At 42.0% G+C, this 22,291-nt stretch overlaps 1 protein-coding gene across 1 annotated transcript in view; it reads right to left on the bottom strand.

Annotated features, from left to right (window-relative positions):
- The window catches only part of FBXL7 (F-box and leucine rich repeat protein 7), a 205,636-nt gene extending 183,345 nt beyond the window's left edge, over positions 1-22,291 (bottom strand). The window contains exon 1 of the mRNA XM_061589580.1: positions 21,668-22,291. Coding sequence (XP_061445564.1) covers positions 21,668-21,704 — 37 coding nt within the window. The 5' untranslated portion in view covers positions 21,705-22,291. The remainder of the gene's footprint in view (positions 1-21,667) is intronic.

Below are 22,291 nucleotides of genomic sequence, written 5' to 3'. Positions count from 1 at the left end.
GATCTGTATGATGCTATGTATTGAAATGTACTACCTTTGTATTGTTGACATGTATTGCTGAGCTTTATTTGTAATTGACAGACATGATGGAAAAAAGGGGGACATGTTGACCCATTAGGCCTGGTTGTTTTCCACCAAGTCTGAAAGTCTTGAAATCTGAAGCTAGGAGGAGTTATGTCTTTGCTGGCCTGGGAGCAGACAATCCAAGGCCAGCCGTTGCCATGGTAATGGGAGATAACAGCTGGGAAAGTTGTGACAGCCTGCTGTTAGTTCTTCCTTCTTCTGTGTCTTGTCTCTAAACTGGGAGCTTCTCCTTCAAGGGGGGAAACTCTACATGTAATCTACCTTTAAGCTTTAAGCCATAATGTCTAATAAAGACTCTTAACCTGATCTACTGCCTCTGTGAAGCTTCTTGCTCAACTTAACTCCAACGTAACGTATGCTGTTTCACGCAACAACGCTCACACATCAACAGAAGGGGGGGCAGGCAAGCTTCCCTTAAGACATATCAGTCTAACAGCCAGAAGGAAGTCAGAGCATCACAGGTAAAGGTAATCAAGCCTATCCATCTGCAGGACCCTAACTATCTCCCTTCTGCAACATAAACAAAAGAACAAAACAGGAGTTGCTCTTGCCACACTTCCAACAAAACTGGCCTGGGGCAGGTGCAGGGGGGGGGAGATTGGGTGGGTGGACACTGGGTAGAGGGGAAGCCCCTTTCCAAAAGGAAAACATCGGGAACAGTATCATTGTTTTTCAGCATTTCCCCAACCTTTTTATTCTATAGCAGACACATGTAGCCTCCCACCCAATTTTAAACCAAAGCTGTCCCTGGCTACATCCACACTAGACCTTTATTTTACTTTAGACAATCATGGCTTCTCCCAAAGAATCCTGCGAAGTGTAGTTAGTGAAGGGTGCTGAGAGTTGCTAGGAGACGCCCTGCTCCCCTCACAGAGCTTCAATCAGCAGCTGACTGTTACACCACTCTGGCCACTTGAGCTCTGTCAGGGGAATAGGAGTCTCCTCTCAGCACCCTTCACAAACTACACTTCCCAAGATTCTTTGGGGGAAGCCATGACTGTCTAAAGTGAAATAAAGGTCTGGCGTAGGTGTGGCCCCCTGATTAGGCAAGCCAAGCAGCTGTCAGTCTGGCTTTTAGAACACTGACAGTTGGTTCTTACTGAGCATGCCTGACATTATCACTGAGTTCAATGTAAAATTTCTTAAATTAACTAAAAATCAGCCAGGCATTTTTTAAACTTTTAAACTGCAGCAGATGAAGGTCAGAGTATGGGGCAAGGTCAGCAATAGGATTACAGGTACACAGTGAACAAGGCTGGTTTTTAATTCATTTCAACAAATTATGAGAACTCAGACAGAAAAAAGTCCAAAAGGGCTCTGGGTTTTCTCTCTCTCTTTTTACACTTTGAACTCTCGATTCTCTCTGTTTTGTGTATCACTATAAAAATTTAGAGGGTTGTTAAGCAAGCATTTCTGAGTTCAGGACTATAAGTTTTGTAAGGTTTTGTTTTGAAATGAGCTTATAGGAAGCATCAGAATGGCATGGGGGTATTTTCAATTTAACAGCGAAAAATTCACGCTGGCTAGAGTATACAGCCATTCTCGTGGCTGTATAATAAAGCAAAACAGAACAGCCAGCCCCCTTTACAATAGCAAACTACAGTTGGAAGTAGATATCATTCAATTAGTGTATCATTTGAATCTAGTATTACAGTTAAGGCCTTTCCCCCTTAACCACAATCTGCAGACAAGGTTTTTTTCTATGGTTGTCCAAGGTTTGCTCTCTTTGGGAGCCAGTAAATTCACAATGTGCCAAACAAGCCACTGTCTTATGCCAATGCTTGTCAATAGTTTCCCAGTTCTGATATAACGGAAAGCTCTATAGTTAATGGAAGACTTCTGCATTTCATTCACACACATTTCAGAGAGGAGAAAAAGAGACTGTGTGCACAGACATGAAACTCATTCCTATCTTGGCTTATGATGCCAAGATAAGCTGAGCTCAGCTCTGTGATTGAAGAGACCCAGCATGTTGGATGATTAAAGCTCTCACATTTTAGTTTTAAGGAATTCAAGAAAACTATTACCCCTTATGGGTAATAGAAAGCTTAATATTGCCTCTTTCCCCCACTATTTCAGTAAGAACTCCTAGTAGCTTTAGCATCATACTGGGACTTCTCACAGCTCAGTGCTATATCACACCCACTCACAGACACTGCCTTGCTCAAGTGCACAGCTTTTATACACACTGAGGTTACAGCAGTCCCCTTTAAACCAATCAACATGCAACAAGGTTGCTTAAGCTAAGGGACTGTTAAAGGCCAACCACCTGCTTATAGCCTTCTACAGGTTCTCAGTTCAAAGCACTGAAAGAGGAGACATGTGAACAGCTTACCAAAATAGAAAATGCAGTAGCATCTTTGAAAGAGGAAGCATGGCATCCAGAATAGGGTCAAGGGAAAAAATATGAAGAAATAGATTCCCAACTAAGCAGCAAGACCACATAAAAGGTTCTTGGAAAGGCTTGAACATAACTGTCACAAACACATGGAGCTCCTCCGGCCATAGGCCCATCAACCTAGTACTGTCTAGACCAGTGATTCTCAAACAGTGCGCCCAGGCACACTGGTGCGCCCTAAGACGTGGCTAGGTGTGCCTCAAATATTATGAAAGTATATTTTAAAAATGAGAAGAAACCCATTTGTATAGAGTAAATAATAGTTTTCTATAGTTTATTTTTATTCATTAATATATTTTTAATTTTGTACACGAAGTGCACCAGAAAATTTGTATATGTTTTACAGTACGCCGCGAACCAAAAAAGTTTGAGAACCACTGGTCTAGACTCTAGTCTGATTAGCAGTGGCTCTATTAGATCTCAGACAGATGTCTTTCCCAACTTGTTAATGAAGCTCCTTCTAAATGGAGGTACCACAGACTGAAAGTGGAAGCCTGTGCATAGAGACCTATTCAAGGCAGAAGGAAAGAGACTGGTTTGTTTGGGACAGTGCTGCATTCTTGTTCCTGCCCCAATCCCCTATTCCACAAGAGTGGGAATGAAGACATCCCAATGGTAATCAAGAGGGGTGAAGGATTTATTCAGGAAAGAGGAAGAGTGTGATTCGGGAAAGGGGATGCAGAATGGACTTGTGGGCATATAGTCCAGAGGAACAACGGTATCAAGTCAGACAGGGCCAGGATGTGCAAGAGACAATGAGATGCCTGTGCACGTGTGTGCTGTGTCTGAATTGGAGGGTTTGTGAGAAATACTGGCCCAGTTCAGACGACATGGCCAAACCATGGGCTGACTGCCATGAACGGTAGGGCTCACAGACTCCTACCTCTTTGGAGGCCAAAGTGGCATCCACAGCACACCAAGAAGGGGCAGAATCATCCAAATTTGATTTACTTGTCACTCAAAAATTACTACACCTTAGGCTTATCTTGCAGTACACGTACAGTAATAACTCAGTTGACGAATCCTCCAGAAACTAAATTCCTTTTAATGAAGGCGTTTTAAAAAGTGAAACTGACCAGTATTGCTTTGCTATCAATACACTTTCAAGCCTGTGCCTTTGCTTTGCTAGGATGAAACTGATTAGCCTGTGTGCTTGCTTTGCATTAAAGAGGTCTCTTGCTTTCTCCCAGGACTGGGGTGGGATGGCTCCAATATAATTCAGAGGGGGAGGAGGGTGCCAGATAGGCACCCTTTAAAGCCCCTGTTGAAGCTGCCCCCACCATCTATGGGTGTAGAATCCTATTCCTGTTCTTTCCATGTTATTCCTGCCTCTGGTACCAAAGTTTCTGTTAGAGAAGTAGTGTCCAGGAACACATCCACTTTGTTAACTGAGGTATTACTATATTCTAAAAAAACAGAATGTGCACTACTTTTGCAGAGTATATATGCCTTTAGCATCTATTTTTGGTTGTGATTTGAGAACAAGTTACATAAATTTAAGAGTGGCAGACATGATTTCCTCCAATGTTTAAAATAAATGTTCAAATGTTTCTCAAGTGTTATTTGCACTTGTTATATTGTATGGGTCAGTACATTCTTTTTTAGGATACTACATTACTATTAAGCCGGTTACCATGAACACACAATAGAGACACTCATTCATTCAGTCAGTTATAACCATTCCACACTAACCAGAAAAAGCAGGGATTTTGTTTTCAATGCTCAAGTTCGCATTTTGATTTTAAAGATGGCATCCTGTGCAAAAGTGGAGAGGAAAATAAACTGTCCAATATGTTTAGGAGCAATAAATCTAATTTCTTACAAGCCTAACATTTTTGAAGTTGCAGGATTACAATGGGTTGTATCCAATACTAGTCCTACTCAAAGAAGACCCATTGATGTTAATGGACATGACTAACTTAGGTTCATAAACTTCAGTGGGTCTATTCTGAGTAGGACTTAGTTGAACACAACCCAATCTCTGTGGAAGGAAACTGCATACAGTATTTTTAAAAAATCCTCAAGGTTAAGAGCAGTAAAGAGAAATGGATAAACATTTTGGGGGAAAAATACATGTATGTTTATGCATGTTTCAAGAGACATACAAGTCTTGCTTCCAACAACTGTGGGTCTTGCTGAGAGATCATTCTTTGACATCTAAGGCAGGCACAAGCAGCTTCTACTATACCAGTGAGGCCTGCAACTAAATGTTGCAGTATATCATCCCTCCTTAAAAATAGTGATCCTGTTCAGGGTTCCAGCGATTCTCTCCCACAAAGCATTCCACCCCAACCCCCAAATTCCTTCTCTCACGGAGAGAGCATTTTGCAATTCCAATTGAAAATAGCATGGGAAGGAGTTCAGATTCCACTATCTTCCATGCAGCCACCTTTTGTTGGGCTTGGCAACACTTTGCCAATTAGGAACCTTCAGGACACAGTCATCTGCATGAAAGAGGGATGTTCCTGACTATTTATTAGATTTATTAGTCAAGGTTTCCAGGCGACTTACAATGATGTTAAAACAAAAATACACATACTATAACAACAAAACAATACTGTAAAACAACAACACCCTCACGCAGCCACAGGAAGTTTTGGCAGCATATTAGTAACAGACTGAATCATCTCAGTTTATCAAATGCCTGGGGAAAAAAAGACTTCTTTATCTGGTGCCGAAAAGCCATAAATGAAGGCACCAGGCAGACCTCATTGGGGAGCGCATTCCACAGATGGGGAGCCACAACTGAAAAGGCTTTCTTCCTTGTCACCATCCTCCAAGCCTCCCTCAGAGGGGGGACCTGGACAAAGGCCTCAGAAGATGATCTAAGGGTAGGTTCATATAAGGTGACGCATTCTAGAAGATAGTGGGGTCCTAAGCCGTAAAGAGCTTTATAGGCCAAAACCAGCACTCTGAATTGGGCTCAGAAGTGTACAGGCAATCAGTATAAGTGGAACAGGATTGGTGTTATATCCTCTGTTCGCCTTGAACCCATGAACAATTGTGCAGCCGCATTCTGCAACTAACTGAATCTTCTGAACCGTTTTCAAAGGCAGTCCTACGTAAAGTGCATTGCAATAATCGAGCCCTGGGCTCCTACTGGGAGGAATGGTGGGATATAAACTGTGGATTGGGCGCAGTTGGGCCACCAGCCTAAACTGATGGAAGGCACTCCTTGCTATTTAGGCCACCTGTGCCTCAAGCAACAGCAATGGATCTAGGAGAAACCCCAAACTACAAACCTGCTCCTTCGGAGGAAGTGTGACCCTATCTAGAGTAGGTCACATACTGCTTAGCTAGTCAGAGGAACCACCCACCAACAACATCTCAGTCTTGTCTGGATAAAGCTTCAGTTTACCAGCCCTCATGGAGTCTATTATCGCAACCAAGCACTGATTAAGCACATCCATTGCCTCACCCGCAGAAGATGAAAAGGAGAACCAGAGCTGCTTTACATCAGCATACTGATGACAATGCACTCCAAAACTCCATATGACCCCACTCAGCAACCTCATGTACATGTTAAACAACATCTAATGCCCACAACCCATCATGTCTGCTCCGAAGCTGCAACTTTCCCTAGTGCCTGTGGGGGGCACTCCAACTGGCTCCTGACTCAAAGACTCACTCTCCAGCAGCTGGAGTGCAGTATGCTATTGCCTGAAAGAGGTAAACAACAGTAAAGCAGAGCTCAGCGCACTCTAGGGATGGAAAGATTGGTCAATTTACGTACTCTCAGTTTCTCATGTTTCCAATCTTAAATTCAGTTCTCCACATTTCTGCTGCAATTTGTGGGATTTTTTTTTCAAAAATCCTCATGAAAATTGTCCAGCATTTTACTGCAAATTTCTCCTAATAAACACATTTTTATAGGTGGTTTTGATTAGCGTACACATTTCTGCAAGCAATTTCTCATTACATAAATGCACTTTTGCATGTTATTTTCACTCATATATTCATTTTTATGCACACTTGCCCATAACATATGCATTTTTGTAAACACTGTTTGGCTGGTGAACTGCATTATAACATTTGAATAAGTGTGAATTTTGAAGGACGGCTGTGGTTGGGTTTCCATGTTGTTTCTGAAAGTGCGAACTTGATAGGTTCGGCTTGAAATGCAAGCTAATCAAATTTCTCACCCATCCCTAGCGCCGGATGCCAGAGACCAGAAGGAAGCAGGCAGCAACAGGAATCCTGCAAGAGAGAAATTCCCTCTTCCTTCCAGTTTTTACAGTCCCTTTGCAAGGGAGTGATTATAGGAAGGGAAAAGGGGATGATACACAGCTATAGCTGGTTGTTTGTTGTTGTTACTGGAAGAGGTGAGGTTTTACAGTTGTTATGTAGCTCGCTCACTCACTCTTCTTTTTTCCTTGTTGCTCCTTTGATGATCCTCTGATCATTTCTTCTCTCCCTTTAAACTTCAGTTTTCCAAGGGATCTGGGTCAGTCAAATTCAACAGAATTAAACTGAGCCCTGCAAAGCACACAGAACATAAGGCCTCAAGCAGGCCTCCATTTAGTCAGAAACCTCCATCCAACCAAAACGGTTATATTGGTTGTTCATGCAACAGAGAACAGCAGGGGATTTCTGGGGAGGTCAAGAAGGTTGTATCATGGAGAGGAGGCTGCAACAGGGCTCTCTGGATATTAGTCAATAGTCAATTTATTTACATACTGCATTTTCCACAAATTGTTTTGTGCTCAAAGCGGTATACATAAACAAACAGTCCAAATACTGTAGCATAACAATACGTAATAAAAAGAACAATCACTACAACACTAAAAAAAAGCATATAATATACATCAAAATATAAATGAGCATAAAGCTCTACAATAAAGCTCAAGCCAAAATATCCAAAAGCAACCCCCAAAGCTAATTTAATAAGCACTTCTATCCCCCCCGGGCCTTCACCTTCTGCTTCAACCTAAAAGACAAGAAAGTCTTCTGGAAGCAGCTCCCTTAAGGTGGGAGGGTGGGGCAAAGCAGATGGAAACAGCCATCCCCTGATGGCAAACATAGAGAGCTGGTTCACTCAGAGTTTTAATGCGAGATGGGCACCACCTCCCCACCCCCGTTTAATTTGCACGGTTTGTAGACAAAGGGAAGGTGAGTCGGTGCTTTTCCCTTTAAATCCAACCTGCTGAAAATGCAATAAATGAAGGGAAAACCGTCACTGCTTTGCTGCACTCCTCCCACGTAGGTGCTTTGCTCCGAAGTTATTTTGCTGGGGGTGAATGTCACTTTCAGATACTCCCCTTCCTCCGCCCACTAAATTCTCAATTTTTTTCCTGGTGGCTGAAGAAGCAACTTCCGACTGGCTGCTCCTGAACCCCTCCTTTCTTTCATCCCTTAATTGCCCAGTAAACTGCCTTCCTTCACTCCTGTTTTTTTTAAAAAAACTTTGGCACAGTTCAAACTCTTTCCATTCTAACTCCCTTGGGCTTTGCAAAAACAAAGCTGAACTACCCCTGTGACTTTCCTGCACAGCACTGGTGGCATCAGCAATGCCCTGGCGTGACAGAAACAGGGTAGCCCAGAGTACATAACTAACAACGGCCCTGAGCGGGGGGGGGGGGGAGTAACAGAAAGAGACACTTGGTCAGACACATGCGTAGCGAGGAAGAAGAAAGGTGTTTCCCCATAGAAACAGCGCAGCCCCCTTGGGAGAGGGACAGCCCTGGAGCTTGTGTGAATGTTTCCTCTGAAGTAAGCCCCACTGTGGTCGGTGGACCTCCTTGTCTCTGTGGCTGAAGAGGGATTTGGGTTGATACTGAGCCCTCTAAGCCCTGTTGAGGCTTACTAAATAAGGACAGAGTAGTAATTTGATGCTGCAGAAGGCGCACGCACACATACACTCTTCCACTAATAACTTGCATCTCATAACTACCTTAAAAAGGGGGGTTGCCCCCCACGCTCCCCCAGCTTCAGCATGCAATTGACAGGAAACAATGAAACACCTCCCTTCCCCTTCTCCCTTAGCAATACTCTGGAGGAAGTAAATATGTAAATTTGGGGGTGGGGCCACAAGGAAACAGCGATACTAAGCCTTTTGATAGGAACGCCAACTATGTGAATGGAAAACAGCAGGTTGGAACGTTGTGGAAAACAACATATATGAACGTTGCAAATCTATCGTGATGGGAAAAGCTTCGTCTTCAATACAGATTTTAGCTACCATGTGAACCAGCCCAGAGTCACTCTTCCCTCACAGTTCTGCTTCTGGAAGCAGTTCCCTTAAATTTCACAAATGCTAAAGTAACCCACAGGGGGCTGTTGCAGCTGCCTCTCCATGTTGCTATCATTGCCCGCTTACTTGCCCTCTTTGTCCAAATGCATCCCCTCAAATATTAGAGAACCACATTCTTCCAAAGAAGAGGGGACCTGGGCTGCTATATGGAATAGGATCAGGGCTGGTGCCAAAGGGCGGCCAGGTGGGGCCATGGCAAAGGGCCCCTGAAGGGCCCCTCATTAGGGTGGGGGAGTAGTGCTCCTCTTCCGCAGCAGGGTCCTTGCTATGGATCGCAGGGAGGGAGCTGCCCACCCACCCTCCTGCCCTCCCCACGCCCACTCGCTCGTTCGCTTGTTGGCCTTCCCCCCTGCCCTCTTGCTCGCCCACCCACCCATTCTCTCTCTCGCCTGCCCACCCGCTCTCTTGCCCATCCGGTAGTTAGGTAGGTAGGTGGGGCGTGTGTGCATGTTTGCGTGTGCCAGAGCCCAGGTCAAGCTGGTGTCCAAGGGCCCCGGCATGCCTGGGGCTGGCCCTGAATAGGATACTTGATTCCCATATAGCAGCAACCCATGCTTCTTAAGAATGTCTCTCTTTAGCAGACCAAAGCCTGTTACTTTATTATCCGTTCCTCATACATCTGGGGTGTTAGTACAAAAGGAGTGCAAAAGCATACTTTCCTGAGGCTGATCTGCAAGTTGCACAAGTCAAACACTTTTTCTAGCTACTCTAACAAGACATCACAAAGAATTATATGTTCTTCTTCCTACTCATGTTGTTTGTCTTACGAGATAAGCAGCACTAGAAGCAGCCTTTAGTAGAACAGCATTTCATATGCATTCAAAATTAGGAAAAATATATTCTCTGATTTACCTAAGCATCATACAGGAAGAATCCCTAGTATTCTCCGACAGAGACAGAAAGAGGTTGACTCCAATGACCAGAATGCATTTACAAGAGCAGAGAGGAAGTTATCGACTGCTCAATTCCAGTGTGAACATCTTATCTTACAACCCATAGAGAAACAAGTGTCACATGATTTATCACACTAAACCGGGCACAGGAATTTCCTGTTTCAAGGAGAATCCTGAACAAGGACTTCCTGTTTGTTTTTCTTTCTTCCACTGGAAGGGTGTACTAGATGTACCAGACACTTCTTTCCCAATTGCACCGTTAGCACTAGAAATACCCACACCTGAACACACACTCATACTTTCACTCTTTTGTTAATAAATCAATTCATGATTATTATTTTTAACTGATCCAGGTCTAAGCCTAGGAATCTGCCATCCTAGAAAAAACAGAGTAAGGACAGTTATGCAGTTAAAGTCTCAGGCCCTACAACCCAGGGGCCCCAAATGACCTCCCAGAGAGCAACAGGTGTTGATGTAAGCACCTGGGCTGGCAAGGACATGCCAGAGAACACTGGGACTGACAGTTGGGGTGGGGGAAAAATTGAGATTTGTTTGCATTTTATTGAGAAACCACCTAATTTGCACTTCTCAAACCAATATGTGAACCAAAAGACAGCAATCCTTTAAAATGCCACTTATCCAAATTTTGTGACGTAGTTCTCCAACCAATGCTTACAAAAATGCATATATTATTGAAAACTGTGCATTAAAATGTATTAGTGAAAATAACCAAAATGCATTGTATCAGAGGATGCTTACAAAAAAAGTATAAATAGTCAAAACTGCATACAAAAATGTGTTTATTAGGGCGGCTTTCACACTACACTTTATTCCGTTATTCCAACTATTTCTTACCTGGTAATTTGCACATTTTATTTGATTGTCATACAATGTAAAAGCTAGTTCTGGAAATGTAGTGGAATATAGCTGAAGCTTGGTGCTCACTTCCATGATAAATGATTCCAAAAAGAAACCGTTTGCAAGCTTGGGAACCCATAAAATTGTGGGAGTTTTGTGCTAGCTCATGTGACAGGCATCCCAGCATGCCATGCATTCCCACCCTTCAAGCAAAAGTCAATGTTTTTGCCTTAATTTTTTGCCTGAAAAAAGTTGTACCAGTATTCCTACCTACCAGTGTAGGTGCGGGTAACTTGCACAGTGAATTACGGGGGAAGTTCAGTGTGCATGAGTATAAACAAGTGAGGGAAGAAAATGAGACATTTGTTGCGGCAGTGTGAAAGACATTTGTGCAAAATGCCAGTATATTGGCTGAAAAAGCCTCAGTTCCTTAATGCAACAGGTATTGCAGTGTGAAAAGAATTTTAGACATCAGGACAGAAGCGCTACCATTTTAATCCGCAAAACTGATGCAGTAAGTCTTATATGTGAAAGCAGCCTAGAAGGGATCTGCACTAAAATGCGGACACATTTTCATGAGGATTTTTTTTAAAAATGCAAATTATGGCAGAATTGTGGAGAATTGAATTTAAGATTGGAAAAATGAGAATCAGAAAACCTAAACTGACAGATCCATTCAACCCTACCTGACACTGGCTTTTGTGGCATTGCTGCTGCTTCTTTTTTTAAAAAAGTTTTTTTTAAAAAAAAATTACCATGCTGGCTGGGTCTGATGAAGTTATAGTCCAAAACATCTGGAGGGCACCAGGTTGGGCACCAGTACTTTAGAGGAAATGTTAAAAGTCCCAAATAAGGCAAATACAAGCATCAAATTCAAACCAAGCAAGCACTAATAGTTTTCAGTCACACAGATCTATCTTTCTATATCCTTCATTTAACCCAAAACTAATACCCAACATAATCTCATACACAGAATATCTAAACACAGTTGACTATTGCCAGTTGTTACTCAAGAGTTTTGACATTTTTCAATAACTCATATAAATTACCTGATTTTTTTAAGTCTACCAGTTGTCAAGAAAACTATTCCTGTCACAGAGCTAAAATTCCCAGAGTGGTTTTATAATCAATTTCTCTTTCCAGGGAACTTTGAGAATTGTAGTTCTGTGAGGATAGGGGTCTCTTAACTCTCAGCACCCTTAACAAACTACAGTTCCCAGGATTCCAGTTTCGTAGTTGCCTCTCTCAAGGTATTTTTAAAGAAGGTAGCTCTGCAACTAACGTATGGTACAGAAATGAGGGTATATCAATATTTCTATTTTGGAGGTGGTGCAGAATTCTTCTATGAGATCTCCGTTTCCTATTCCTCAGGGTACACGCACAGTTCTCTTAAGAGCAAAAATTGGACTAATCTCTATTGAAACTTGTGCTCATGTTGCACTTGCCTTATATTGGTTGAAGCTCGCTTGCAAGAATGTCTACCAAACAAAATAAAGCACTTTCAAGAACTATAAACCTCATCCCAGATGTTTCAGTAAATTCTGAAAGAACTACCCTACATGCTTATGGGATTAATACTGAGATTTTACCTTTTCCCCCCAAAGAGATGTTAGAACAGAGATTTTGTTGTTATGTGCCTTCAAGTCAATTACAACTTATGGCGACCCTATGAATCAGTGACCTCCAAGAGCATCTGTCATGAACTACCCTGTTCAGATCTTGTAAATTCAGGTCTGTGGCTTCCTTTATGGAATCAATCCATCTCTTGTTTGGCCCTCCTCTTTTTCTACTCCCTTCTGTTTTTCCCAGCATTATTGTCTTTTCTAGTGAATCATGTCTTCTCATGATGTATGATAACCTCAGTTTCATCATTTTAGCTTCTAGCGATAGTTCTGGTTTAATTTGTTCTAACACCCAATTATTTGTGTTTTTCGCAGTCCATGGTATGCGCAAAGCTCTACAGAGTTAGATTCTCTCTTTAATTTAATTTAACAGAGATAGATTCTCTCTTTAATGGGGTGGGATTTGTACCCAAACACACAAATGTCTTATTCCTATTGGTATCTATTATATGAAATAACATTTGGCCCAGAGACTTACTTTACAACCCTCACTGCAACTCCTTTAAGAAAATCAAACTGGAACAGGTTCAGAGAAGGGCTATAAGGATGATCAGGATATTAGAAACAAAGCCCTATGAGATGAGACTGGAAGAACTGGGCATGTTTAGCCTTGAGAAGAGAATATGGAGGGGAGATATGACAGCACTCTTCAAGTACTTGAAAGGCTGTCAAAGAGGAGGGACAGGATCTCGTCTCAATCATCCCAGAGCGCAGGACACAGAAAAATGGGCTTAAGTTACAGGGAGCCAGATTTTGCCTGAACATCAGGAAAAACTTCCTAACTACTGGGTATGAGTCACAATGGAACTGACAACCTAGGGAGGTGGTGGGCTCTCCAACACTTGTGGCATTCAAGAGGCAGTTGGATAGCCACTGGTTGGGTATGCTTTAAGTTGGATTCCTGCATTGAGCAGGGGGTTGGACTCAATGGCTTTACAGGCCCCTTCCAACTCTAATATTCTATTATTCTAACATCATTCATATCCTTACATCTTGAGTGTATACCCTTTGCTTTCTTGGATGAGAAGTTTAACAACATTCCAACCCATCGAACACTGTATCAAGGATGCCTCCCATTAATACAAACATTGTTAAGCACAAATTTCTTATACCCTTTGATCCCTGTCAAATAGAACCCCCTCTTGGACTAGATTTGTACACTGCTTGTAGGCAAAGATATATTCACTACCACCCAAGTAGCAAAATTCGCTCTGGCAACCAGGCTCCACAAAAAAAAAACTTAGAATAGGTGGGATGTGCATGTATTTCATTATATTTAAACACCTATATAGCTTATTGTGGGGCCAACACATGATTTATAAAGGGGGCAAGGAGAAGTGTTTTTCTATTTCTTTTTGTCTGTATATTTGCTTGCTGAATATGTTAAACTGATTCTTTTGCTGTATTTACACTGTAGTAGTGGTGGTTTATGGCTTTAAACAAAATGTTATTAACGCAATACAAACAACGTTAGTCATCCTTAAATCCCACTGAAATCAATGGAGAAGTCAGTAGGAACCAACTTCCTATGATGTAGAGTTAGTTAACACAGCCTGATAAACTACTGTTTGTTTGTATACCGCCCCATAGCTGAAGCTCTCTGGGCGGTTTACAACAATTAAAAACAAATATACAAATTTAGAAACACATTTTTAAAAAGCAATTTAAAAACACATGCTAAAACGCCTGGGAGAAGACGATGGCTTACCATCAACATGAAGACTGCTCCTGGACTTCCGGGAAGGGTGACTTCGCTTGTGCCTGCTTTTGGGACGGGCTCCCGCCTCAAAAGAAGCTTATTCAGATATAAATCAGTCAGAACATTTTTTTTTTGACTGATGAAATTTCTCCCGGGCAGGGAGAAACGTAGAGATCAACCTCAAAAGCCTGTTTTTGTTGGGAGGACTGGATTTCATTAATTTATGAGATAAGGTCCAGCCAACAATGCCGGACGGACTTCCTAACAAGCTCTATCTGCTTAAGCGATACGTTTATCTTTTCTTCAAAGAGAGAACGGACTAACAGGCAAGCACCCTTCTTTCTATTATTTTTTTTACTTGGTTTAAATTGTTGCAGCAAAAGGAGATTTGTCAGATTGATCGGCTTTGGACAACTTCTGGGTGAGATATAGCTCTTCTCTGTTATTCACGAAATTAACAGCTTATCTCTGTTTCTGTCGCAAAAAGCTGTCCTGGAAGTGCATTCTAAAGATAATAAACAGAAGAGGGATTTCTATTCCTGATTTCTATTCCGAGGAATATTATATTGTCTGGGACTATTCTCTTTTTGGTCTATTTTATTTTGACGAATCTGCTTCTTCACGACGCCACTAACTGTTTTGATGCTGGGAACTAAATTTATTTTGCATTCTTGAACATAGAGAGATAAGGCAGGTTGCTCTGTTTATACTGTGATGTCATCAAGCCTGGAATATTAACCCAATTGTTGCTGAAATAAGTGGTTCTTCTTTATTTTTGTTTTGCTTTGTTTTCGTGGTTTTAAAAATGGCAATCAAGAAAGTGGCTGAGAATCTGGAAGTAATTATGTTTCAGAAAATAATGGATGAGATTGAGATAACGAAACAAACCCTGCGACAGGGTAGTAAGGAGCTGAAAATTGAACTGAGCAAAATGACGCAGGAGCTTAAAGAAATAGGGGATCCTGTGAGAGAGGAGAATGAGATCAGAGATGAGAAAAGAAAAAATAAAGGGAAGATACAACCCCTGGAGATTGGAACAAATGTGGAATTGGAAAAAGATCTGGAGTTTATGGATTTTAGAAATAAAATCTACTGTTTGGAATTTAACGTTATCTCTGAAGAAATTAATGAAGATATTAGAGATAAAGTTATCAATGGCTTGGATAATCTTCTGGACTGGAATGATGTGATGGAGCTTGATATAGAGAAAATATATGGAATTAACTGCAGCCATGTGACAATGGAAAAACTCTTAAGAGATGAGCCAGTGCATTTTGTAAAAAAGAAGAACACAGATATGACTTTACAACAGTATTTCAGCAACTTATTCAGAATGGATGGCAAGAAAATATTTGGGATAGAGGAAATTCCCATCAGACTCTTATTATATGACTATGGCTACAACAGCAAGATTATTATGGAATACTGATAATGGAAGATTGGACACTGAAATTACTGGACTTAACAGGACTATTGAAGATGGAAGATGGAACTAATAGGGATAATGGAATAATGGCTATTGAAATTATTGGACCTAACAGATTCTGATGAGATGGATTAATCGAAATGTTTATTTGGACTATGGTTATGACAATAAGATTATTATAATTATTAACGAGATGGATTAATTGACATGTTTATTTGGAGAAAAATTGATAGATATATTTCTTAAAGAATTGAAACCTCTCTTTGACTTTTTGTGGAAAGAATAAAGTAATGTTTATGAGATTTGATGATTAATTAAGATAACTACTGGAGGAAAGTGATTTTATAATATGATTTAAGAGACAGGATTGTTATATATTGTAGACCTATAACTGATTTGATATGTGACAAATGGGAAGTCAACATTTTATTTTTTTTTGTTTAATCATTTTTGTTTTGTTTTGTTTTTTGTCTTTGAATGTTTTATGATTTTGTTTTCTATGTTTTATGAAAATTTGAATAAAAATTATTGTAAAAAAAAAAAAACATGAAGACTGCTCCTACTTCACTCCTCTCCTAGTGTGAGCAGGAGCAACAAATGACAATCCCTGGTTTAGCATTGCATCTGAATTGGTGATACTGATTTGTTTTGTTGAAACAAACCATGACTGTAACCAAACGTTTGTTCATGGTCTTGTTCATAGTTTGAGTGAAGCAAACTGTGATCCCCAGTTTGGACATAACACTAAGCCAGAGATCATGGTTTGTCACTCCTGCTCATGCTATGGGAGGAACAAAGCAGAAGCTATCTGCTCATTATGGTAAAACATTAACTATGATTTACTGTGATGAGTGTATGTAGCCAGTCTATGCGAAAGGCAAACTTTAATCCAAGTCTCTTATTATCGTCCTCAAATTTATTGTACTAGCCATTGGCCTATAGTCAAGACCAACTCTTTATCCAATGTATCATACTGGCTATATAAATCTTAATGATAAAACAATGGTGGCCATTTTGGTCTTTAAAAAAGCTCTGATGACACCCTCTATTAGACTAACTGTCCAATTATTACTCTTTTACTGAGCTGGCAAAATGGCAGACTATTTTTGATGAGATTATGCAGAAGAATGCAAACATCAGACCACAGCTGGGAAACCACTGGCCTTTCAGATGCTGTTGAACTCCCTTCAGCCGCAGCCAGCATAGTCAATTGTCAGAGATTATGAGAACTGTAGTCCAACAACATCTGGAAAGGCAAAGGTTCTGCATCCCTGCTTTATACTAATCTGAGAACAATTTTTTTCAGAGCTTATTACTATTGTATTCACCTACACATCAAGATAAACAGAATATTAAATGAAGCGGGGGGGGGAGAGGACAACTGACATTTCATTTCATTGAAACCATGCATTTCTCCAGATTTCCAGCATCTCTGAATGATCTACACAAGTGTACATGTCTCCACAGCAGGATAAAAGCACAGTATGCAATAGACTCCTGATGGCATTGCTCTCAGCTTTTTCAACACTCTCAAGCCCCCTCTAGGATGCACACCTTAACGTGGTGGTGGGGTTGAGAGTGTTGAAGAAGCTGAGAGCAATGCCGTCAGGAGTCTAGACCAAGACACTAGACCCCTAACCAGGGGCACCCAAGGCGGAATGGTCAAAGCCGAAACACCAGACTAAGATGCATCCAAACTCAGATGAAGGGAACGGTAAACCACCTCTGAATATCTCTTACCACGAAAACCCTATAAACAGAGTATCCAAAATGCAACACGAGATAGTGCTGGAAGATGAGACCCCCAGGTCAGAAGACACTCACCGAGCTACTGGTGAAGAACAAAGGACAAGTACAAGTAGCCCTGTGACTAATGACGCAGCTGGGTCAAAGCCATAAGGAAGCCCAGAGGCTGATGCGCACAGATGTGAAAGGAAAGTCCGGAGTTGTATGATGCACACAATAGTAACATGGAATGTGATAAGCATGAACCAGGGAAAGTTAGAAATTGTCAAGCAAAAAATTGAATGTATCAACATTACAATACTTGACGTGAGTGAATTAAAATGGATGGGAATGGGTCATTTTCAATCAGATTTGTGGAATCTGTTCCACAGAGGATGTGTATTACCTGTTTTCAATTTTCTTCCACTATATCTTCTCCATATATGTGCATGTGTATTCTTTCTCTATTCTTTTCCTATGGAACCTTCATATTCTGGTTAACTAAAACTCTGCAAAGGGATCAATTGACAAAAGGGTACTGGTTGAACTCATTGGGTCTTTTCTAATGGGTGTTCCGCCCCTGACAGAAGGTGGCTTTTTTGATCCAATGGAGGCTTCTGGCAGTGTAACAATGAGAGAGGCTATTTCTGTCAGATCTCTATGCCACCTCCTGTGCTGTTTTGTGAGAGTTTTATAAATATAAATAAGTATTTGCTGTCTGGGTGTACTTAGATTAGTATATTAATTATTATGGAATTATAGGCATGCTATGTTAAATACGCTATAGGATTTCCTAGACTCTTGGGAAACTGTGTTCTTACTATTATTTGAAGATACCATAAGAATCAATTAGTATCACAACCAGAGGATCCTTGGCTGGCAAGGAAAACTTCTAAATAACTCACCCTAGCCCTCATCCTGCAAGAACTGAGAAGGCGCTAGAATGCACCCAACGTTGCCCTGCAACTTGCACATAACAGGAAGAGTAGTAGTAGACATGACCTTCAGAAAAATGTGATTGCCATTATGCGATTTCTCTAGGGATCCTAAGAATACAGTTGGAAATCACTACTTTATAGTGGTGGGCTCACGCCTGAGGTAGTTAGCTGCAATTCTCATGGCTGGCCAAACCATGTTTGATTATGTCTACACATGACAGCCAAACACCTGTGCATGCTCACAAATAGAGGCATTAATAGCTCTGGAAGCAAAAAAGAGGGGATTAATTCAGCTGACATGCTGTGGAGTACTTTCTTTGTTCATGACCACAACCAAGCACATGCTGGTGGGTGGCCAGTGGCAGCTAGACTAGCACACCACACAGTCCTGGGGCTGAACACTCCTGTTCTTCACTTAAGCTTTAATACACATGAGATCTAGGAGAAGCTTATGACAGGTGCAGGATGTGAGACCTGATCGGGTGGTTGTGTTTGCAGGCTCATTGTCATGTTTGTTGGCTATTCAGAATGGAGACATAGGATGTAAAACAGTATTGTGAATGAGATTTGGAGGTTGAATACTGAACTGAAGCATATGGGTATTCTAGCTCAGTTTTGTTGGATCCCAGCTTATGTGGGCACTATTGGGAATGAGATAGCTGATCAGGTGGCTAAGAAGGTATTGGAACAGAGGAGCAATGCTTTTACGTCAGCTCTGTCCACTTTGGGAGTCAAAAGTAGGGTTAAACCGTTGATGCTGAGTGAGTGGTAGAAGCAGTAGGAGATGGAGACTACGGATCGAGGGGTGTTTTTCTTCTGTCCAACTCTGAAGGACTTTAGAGTGTTTCACTTGAAAGGATGACAGAGACAGGTTAGCATGTTTAGAGTCCTAACGGGACACCATGCTCTTAACAGTGGTTGTTCAGGGTAGGGTGTATGGACTCTGAGGACTGTGAGCTCTGTGGGGTGGTAGAAACGGTGGATCATGTTCTTTGGTATTGTATTAGGTACGTGAAAACTAGAGAGTCTCTCCTCCGAAAGCTTAGTGTTTTGGCGATAAGAAATTCGAATGTGGGTTTGGCCCCTCAAGACAAAAGTCTCTGGGGCTTGGTACTGGAGACTTTTTGGCAGTTTGTTAAAGACACCAAGCTTTATGAAAGGTAGTGAATGAGTTGTTATAAGGTTGACAGCAGGTGGCGATAATAGGGCCTTGTCTTGGCCTTGATGTGCCATTAAACACCAGCAGAAGCTTATGACATGACATTTCATGTAATCATCCACTCCTTTTTTAAATAAATCCTATTACCAAAACATCAATATCTTTGTGCTTCCATCCTCTCTATTCATTTTTCCTCTGGCCCCTTTTGCCAAAGCAGTTGTATTCCAACAGTAACTGTTCTCATTTCATCCACATCCTACAAGGCTCTAGAAACAAAATTTTGCAGTCGCAAATGGAATCTATACAATGAAGAGCAAGACCAAACCCTCATAGGTCGTAGTCCAAAATGGTGAACATGGCACTTCTCTGGTGTATTAATGTATCCATTTCTCTGGTTACAGGGTATTTCCAAATCAAAATTCAAATGATTGCCCTATGTCTGAATGTAAACAAAGCACATCACATACAAATATAGTAAGTAAATGGGGGCAGGGAAAGGAGGAGATAAATTCTTGAGTCCAGCATCCATTGATGTTATTTGCATGGTGGTGGTGGGGAAATCCCTGTCCCCACTGTGACCTATTGTGTGCCCACTGCCATCACAAGGCCTAGTGAATGCCTGGAGCACCTACATGTACTTTGGTACATGCAACCCAGAGCTACTGAAGGGACCCAATACAAAAGCATTCTAGCCTTTCAGATTATATCTGGATGTCTGGCAAAAAACAAAAATATACATACAAGAAAGATCCAATTAAAAGTTAGCAAGTATTTCAGAAAGAACCTTTGGTGAGTACCACCAATTATTTAAATATCATATGGCAGGTTTTGCCAGCAGTTACTCTTTTAAACAGGGAAAACACATTTATGGAAGTGCTCCAATTCTGAAACACAATATACATCTGATTACTATGACACATGTAAAATCTTAGTCAGCACATTTGCTGGCCTTTGGTTAGAGAAACCCAAGTTTAAGTGTCACCTGGGCCACAGACTCACTGGATGGGCATGGGCAAGTCATTGTCTCAATCTCAATTAATCAACGCATATTAATAACGCTAATGAGAAATCAAAGCAAAGATTGTGAAGCATTTTGCAAATACAAGCTGCACACTTATGCCTGCATGTATGTATGGGAGTACATTTGACTAAACCGAGTGGAACTCACTGAAAAGCAAATAAACCTAGGATAGGGTTATAATTGCTCTATAAATAGCAGACAACAAGACTGTTTGTGCATGACAGTTCTTCATCTCCAGACCACGCACTACAGACACAAATTTTTCAGACTATTCAGACAGCACATTCTCTTTCCTTGATAATCAGTTAGAGAAGTAAATCCCTCCTTGCTGCTGCTAACCCTGATAACAAAGGCACAGCAACTGCCAACCATCATGGCTCCAAGCCCCTTTGAATGATCTAGCAGGTGGGCAGACGCAGCTTTCCCAATTGGGGTCTCTGCATACCAAGGAGAGATTTGTTAATGCCAGGCGAAAACACTTAGGGGTATGAGGTGGAATATGGAATAACCAAGATGGGAAAGGGTTACAACCTGCAAAAAGCATTTCTCTAAGATACAATTGCAGGAAAAACAGATACAACAACATATACAAAGGGTGGCTCAGCTGCACTAAAATAACAGCACTAGACTGACTAGGAACCTTAGAGGACGAGGATGAGAGTGAAAATGGGAAATACTGAGTTTGGGTGTGTTTGCACTTATGGTCTCCAAGAGTGGTAGTTTATACCCACAGTAAACTTCAGCAACTGAGTATGTCACCTCTGTACTGTGCACACCGCCAACTCATTTTACTCCTCCTGAATTCAGTACAGAAGCGAAATGACATCTCGGCTGCACGCTTGCAAACAGCGTTCCTTGGAAGAGTAGACTATTGCTGTTAAGAGACCTAAAGCGACTGTAAATGCATCCAGGGGATGTGTTTTTAGAAGGCGGGTTCTTTGTACTTTGCCTTTGAGCTAGACGTTCTGTCTTAATATCAGTTTGTCAACCCATAAATAAGACACTCCCAGGCATCTCTCTCAACAAATAACAAATAACCCCCCTTCTCGTACACAACATCTCCCGCACCCACCCTTATCCCAACAAGCCGCAGGCACGCTGTGCGTCCCTCCCATCCACCCCCACGCCAAAGGGAAGAATGCCCCAGAAGACCACCCCAGGGGCATACACAATGTTTAGACTTTAGAGCAATTTCTACTAAACTCTGTGGGGCTAACTTCTGAGTAAACATGTATGAGGATTTGGGGGGGGGGGTTGCGAGAGGAACACCCTCTCAAACTAGGGAAGGAAATTACAACCCTGCCTTGAACTTCACCAACTGACATGGTTGGCCACTGTGAGAACAGGATGCTGGACTAGATGGGCCACTGGCCTGATCCAGCAGGCTCTTCTTATGTTCTTATGACATCCAGATTTTCCCGGAAAAGGGGTTGCAACTTTACAGTGCCTGAATGGCCGGAGGGGGGGAAATCATGCTGCTCGGGGAACGTCTACAAATTCTCAGGACACTTCGGAACGGCTGGCAGCGCGAGGGAGCCCATCTCACGCACACCACTTAAAGCCATCCAAGGACGCCCTAGCAAAGCGGACTTACCATCACTGCCGTACTGCTTGCCATTGTTCGCTCCCATCCTGCCGACTTCATACTCTCGTCGTCCTCTTCCTCCCAACACCCACCATGTCGAACCACAGAAAAATGTTTGGGCCGGGGAGGGTCGGAGGAGGAGAAAGAGACAAAGAGAATGTTCGGCGCTGCCTGTTAAAAGGCCACGGCGGCGGGTGGAGGGGAGACTTTTATAACCTCCAAGCCGTTCCTTTTCCGTTGGACTCTCCCCCACCTCTGCCTTTTGCAAAGAAGATGTAGACAAACTTGGAATCCAAAAGGAAAAACTGAGCCTCAAAAAAAAAAAACACAAGATGACGTGACGCCGAGGAAGGGCGGCAGCAGCTTCAGATATAATCCACCAAATCGGTCGAGGGGACACAGGGAAAGTGATGTTGTACAGCCCAAAGCAGAGAGACGCGCTCCTTTCTGCAGAGCTGGCCGGGGAGTGGCAGCGCTCTTCGCAAACCAGGTTCTTTTTCAGGCTTTCCCTCTTGTTTGTTCCCTCCTCCCCCTGGCGGTGAATCGCGGCCACTTGCGACCAAATTTGTTCTCCAAACAAACGCGCGCTCCCTCCGCCGCCGCAGACTTTTGTTACCAGCCGGCGCCTTCTCT

This window comes from Rhineura floridana, chromosome 1 (assembly GCF_030035675.1).
Source record: "Rhineura floridana isolate rRhiFlo1 chromosome 1, rRhiFlo1.hap2, whole genome shotgun sequence".
NCBI lineage: Eukaryota > Metazoa > Chordata > Lepidosauria > Squamata > Rhineuridae > Rhineura > Rhineura floridana.
Note: the sequence above shows the minus strand (reverse complement) of the source record. Positions and strands in the feature narration are given on the sequence as shown.